Genomic DNA, 4,740 nt, shown 5'->3' with positions numbered 1-4,740 from the left:
CTCACTCTGCTCTAGTCCCAAGGCAATCCTCTTGCCTTGCAGGATTTGCTCTGTTCTCCCTGAGTGCAACAGAAATGCTGAGGGTTTCTGACATCCCAAAACAATCCTCAAAGAAGAGGGGGGAAATTCTTTTTAAAAAAAATGCTTTCAGTCTGCCTTCTGCAATCCTCACTCCTTAGCACTGGGAGTGCAGATGCTGACAAGCCCTTCTGCATTAGGGATGGTTTCATCTGACAAAGCTGAACACCAGGACTGGACCGTGCTTCCACCATTCCCATGAACGCAGTGCTGCACAGCAGGGCTGACACCTCGGCAGCCAGAGGGCAGAGGCCCAGCTCCTCATGGCACATTCAACCAGCGCAAAGCACAGCTTCAGCCATGGAGCTGAAGGAAGGTCTCCTAAAAAAGGAAAATGTGTGTGTGTTTATGTGTGTTTGTGTGTAGCAAGGGGAGGGTCTGTAGGAAATGGCTTTTAGTTTTGCTCAGAAAAGTCTCCCCTAACTTGTCAATGACTTTTCCTCCTTGCACGGGTCCCCGTGCCCAGAGGCAGCAAATGTCCAACGCCAGCTCCATCACCGAGTTCCTCCTCCTGGCATTCGCAGACACATGGGAGCTGCAGCTCGTGCACTTCTGGCTCTTCCTGGGCATCTACCTGGCTGCCCTCCTGGGCAACAGCCTCATCATCACCGCTGTAGTCTGCGACGACCACCTCCACACCCCGATGTATTTCTTCCTCCTCAACCTGTCCCTCCTTGACCTGGGCTCCATTTCCACCACTGTGCCCAAAGCCATGGTCAATTCCCTGTGGGACACCAGGGCCATCTCCTACCAGGGATGTGCTGCACAGCTCTTTCTGTTTGTCTTTTTGATGTCAGCAGAGTTTTCTATTCTCACCATCATGGCCTATGACCGCTACATTGCCATCTGCAAACCCCTGCACTATGGGACCCTCCTGGGCAGCAGAGCTTGTGTCCACATGGCAGCAGCTGCCTGGGGCACTGGGTTTCTCTATGCTGTGCTGCACACGGCAAATACATTTTCACTCCCCCTCTGCCAAGGCAATGCTGTGGACCAGTTCTTCTGTGAAATCCCCCAGATCCTCAAGCTCTCCTGCTCAGATGCCTACCCCAGGGCAGTTTGGGTTATCATGGTTAGTGTCTTTGTGGAATTTGCGTGTTTTGTTTTCATTGTGCTGTCCTATGTGCAGATCTTCAGGGCTGTACTGAAGATCCCTTCTGAGCAGGGACGCCACAAAGCCTTTTCCACGTGCCTCCCTCACCTGGCCGTGGTCTCCCTGTTTATCAGCACTGGCATGTTTGCCTACCTGAAGCCTCCCTCCATCTCCTCCCCATCGCTGGATCTGGTGGTGGCAGTTCTGTACTCAGTGGTGCCTCCAGCAGTGAACCCCCTCATCTACAGCATGAGGAACCAGGAGCTTAAAGACACATTAAAGAAGCTGATTCAATCAGCTCTTTTCAGCAGCATTAACAAGCTCGTGTCTCTTCAGAAGTGATTTCAAAGTCATCTTCGGAACCTCCTGTGTTTTGGGCAATTGATCTGTGATAACCGTGTCTGTCCATGCCTGCATCCACTCCACTCCACCAGAGGCCTGAACCCAGCCTGTCTGACCCAGAGGCCTGTTCACATGTGGCTGGCACAATGGTACAGCTCGCCTCCCATGTCGCATCTCTGGAATAAAAGGGGATTTCCTCAGTGCTGGTGTCTGGAGGTTGGGCTCTTCTGCCAAAGCTGAGGTCAGGCTGAAGAAATTGCCCCCACAATGCCATGCTGCATTGCTTGGCTTCTCCACGGGATGGGGAGAGGAGGGCATGGGGCAATGTGTTAGAGAATGGGCCTGGGCTGAGCCTTCACCTGTGGGTGCGCAGTTCCCCTGGAGATGGTGAATGATCGACAGGGATCTGCCTGGGACATCACCCCATGGCTTTCAGGCACCACAGCCCACTCGCTCTGCAGAGCAGTACCAACAGCTTGGGGCCCTGTGGAGAGCACGGGGAGGGGGTAGGATCGGCAGGTCAGGCCAGCATGGACAAACTTCCCTGGTGAAAGGCTCTCTAGGGGCAGGGACATGCCTGGAGAAGAGCAAAGAAGATACTCCCTGCTTCCAGGGGGTTATAAATGGCAAAGAGAAATCTATTTCTGAATGCACCAGCTTGGGCAGGCTTTTCTATTGCTTGGGCAGCCGGAGCAGCCTGAGGATCCCCTGGGCCAGGAGTCTTTTCCTGGGAGAGGGGCTGGCACAGAGGGCCTTGCTGGCAGTGGCCAATAAGGATGTCTTGGAGACAGGAGCAGCCACTGGCTTCCATCTCCTCATGCCATGGCTGGCCCTCAGCCCTGGGGCTGATGGGGAGGCTGAGACACCTCTCTGCCTCCCAGGAGCTACTGTGACCTTCAGAGGGGCTGGGGCTGTGGGGTTGAGTGTGCAGAGCTCTGCAGTACCCATCAATGGGCACTGCCATGGGGTGAGCCCAGAATGGGCTGCTTTTCTGGGCTGGACAGGGGGGAGATGGGTAGGGGGTGGGAAGTGATGGGGAGAGCCAGAGAGGGACTGGGCTGGGCTGGGAAGTGCTCAGGAGAGGAATGCACTGAAGTTAGCTGAGCTGTCTGACCTTGCAGGGTGAGGACTCACACCAGGGGGTTGGTGCTGCAGAGCCAGGGCTCGTGGAAGGGAGCTGAGACTTGCAGATGCAGGAGAGAGGAGGCTGGTCTGTGCCTTTGGTGCCATGGAGAGTTGGGGCAGGTGCCCCAGGGCATTTGTAACCCCCCAGCCTTTCTCCCTGGCCATTTCCAGCACTGGCAGCACACCCCAAGTTTATGGGTGAATTGTCCTGTTTGGCCATTTCCATCCTCCTGCTGGGCTCAGTGCTTGAATCCCTCTGCTTGAAGCAAAGGACGTCCAAGATGGTCAGGGACTGGAGCACCTTTCCCCTGAGGAGAGGCTGAGGGAGATGAGCTAGTCCAGCCTGGAGAAATGAAGGCCGAGAGGGACCTCACTGTGGCCTGCCAGTACCTACAAGGACTTGATGGAGAATAGAGAGACAGGCTTTTCACCATGGGGCATGGCAGGAGGACAAAAGACAGGGGGTGGAAGGTGAAAGAGGAGAGATTAAGCCTGGAGATAAGGAAAGTCTGTTTCAGTGTGAGCTGAGCCAAGCATTGGAGCAGGCCACCCAGAGATGCTGTGCAGACTCCGTCCTTGGAGGTTTCCAGACTCAGACTGGATCAAGCCATGAACAACCTGGTCTGACCCCTTTTTTTTCTGGCGGGTTGGACTGCAGAAGTCCCGAGGTCCCTTCCAACTTGAACTGATCCTATGGTGTCAGGCCCCTTCTCTGAGAACCACAGAGCAAATGTTTATGGGGCAGGAATCTTCCTGTGCTGTATGTGACCACCTAAACTAACATCTCAGGCAGCGAAAAGAGGTCGATACCCCAGTGTGACTCTCTCTCGGCAAAGACTGAGGGGTATCGCTGACAGTCCTGGGCAGGAACTGTCTTGGGGGCAGAGGGCTCTGGGCAAGACACAAAATGACCTTTTCTTTAAATGCTGCTAGCCTGAGAAGAAAAATGTTTAGAAAATGTCAATAAACATAAAACAAAGAATTAAACAGAAAGCTGCAAAGCAAAGAAAATGTTTGAAAACACTTTTCAGCTTCTACATTTTATTGTGGTTGGATGTAGGACCCAAATGCCTTCAGCTACAGGGACACAGACACCTCCTGCCAGTGCAGATGCCCTGGGAACCCCCTGCCCAGCCTCTGCCTGCAGACCCCGAGGGGCTCTGCTCTCCCACACGCCCTGCCTGAGAGCTGCCAGCCCCAGGCAAACACCTCAGGTACACGGAGGCCTCTAAACGCCGCCCTGGGTGTTTTATGGTCAGGCAAACAAGGTCTGCGTGGAAAGGTGAACAAATCTGCAACACTGAGAAAAAAATAGGAGCCCATTTTCACCAGCTGAAACAATTGAATACTTTTAATATAGTGGCAGGGTTTTCCCATCATGCCAGAGTGGGAATTTGCAGGGAGTGCATTAATCATAGGAGAAAAAATATTGATCTCCTGTACTTGCATTATGGCTGCTCTATCTATGATATTACGCTGCATATTCAATCTCCCTTATCTTTCAGGTCTTCCCACCTCTCTTGATTAAATGCCCATGTCTAAGGGCACCTTCTCAGCAGAGGTAGCGGGACATTTGCCCTTCCCATTGCTCTCCAGGCTCCCCCCTCCCCCTGCTTTTTGTTCATTCACATGCCTCCCAATTATCTCGTCGATGCTTTGAGCTTCAGGGACTTAGAAACTCGCCCCATCTTTCAGGAGTCAAATTCACTCTTTCATCAGCTCCTTCATGGCATTTATATCTATCCCTTCCTATCTCTCTGTCAAAAACAGTTCTTGTATGGCTGTCGTCGTTGGCCATCTCCACCCCAGGATGTCCTACGCTGTCCCACGCCTGTGCCTGTTTCCCTGCAGGCTGTAGACACACGATCCGCTTCTCCACCTTGCTCTCATCCTCCCATGTCCCTGCCTGTACCAATATCTCTCTCTGAAACAGAAAGCCACGGGCTGATCACAGACAAACACCACCACCACCAGTGACCGGTTGCACCACGCCACTACCCTTCAAGTGACATTTCATCTTCCTCATGCCCAGGCTCAGACTCCAAAGCTTTTCCTTCCTCATGCTGTTTCCTCTGCAAAGGAAATCTTCATCCTCCCTGAAA

The 4,740-nt window shown here is 53.2% G+C and overlaps 1 protein-coding gene across 1 annotated transcript; it reads left to right on the top strand.

Annotated features, from left to right (window-relative positions):
• Positions 1–553: 553 nt before the first annotated feature.
• On the top strand, positions 554–1,513 carry LOC309603954 (olfactory receptor 14C36-like; the record flags this gene model as incomplete). The annotated part of the gene is made up of 1 exon (XM_082338826.1): positions 554–1,513. One exon carries the CDS (start codon positions 554–556, stop codon positions 1,511–1,513), a length of 960 nt encoding a protein of 319 aa, XP_082194952.1.
• Positions 1,514–4,740: the final 3,227 nt, after the last annotated feature.

The sequence above is a fragment of the Platalea leucorodia genome (assembly GCF_965183815.1).
Source record: "Platalea leucorodia genome assembly, contig: HAP1_HAP1_SCAFFOLD_268, whole genome shotgun sequence".
NCBI lineage: Eukaryota > Metazoa > Chordata > Aves > Pelecaniformes > Threskiornithidae > Platalea > Platalea leucorodia.
The sequence above is the reverse complement of the archived record's forward strand: the minus strand, read 5'-3'. Positions and strand labels throughout refer to the sequence as shown.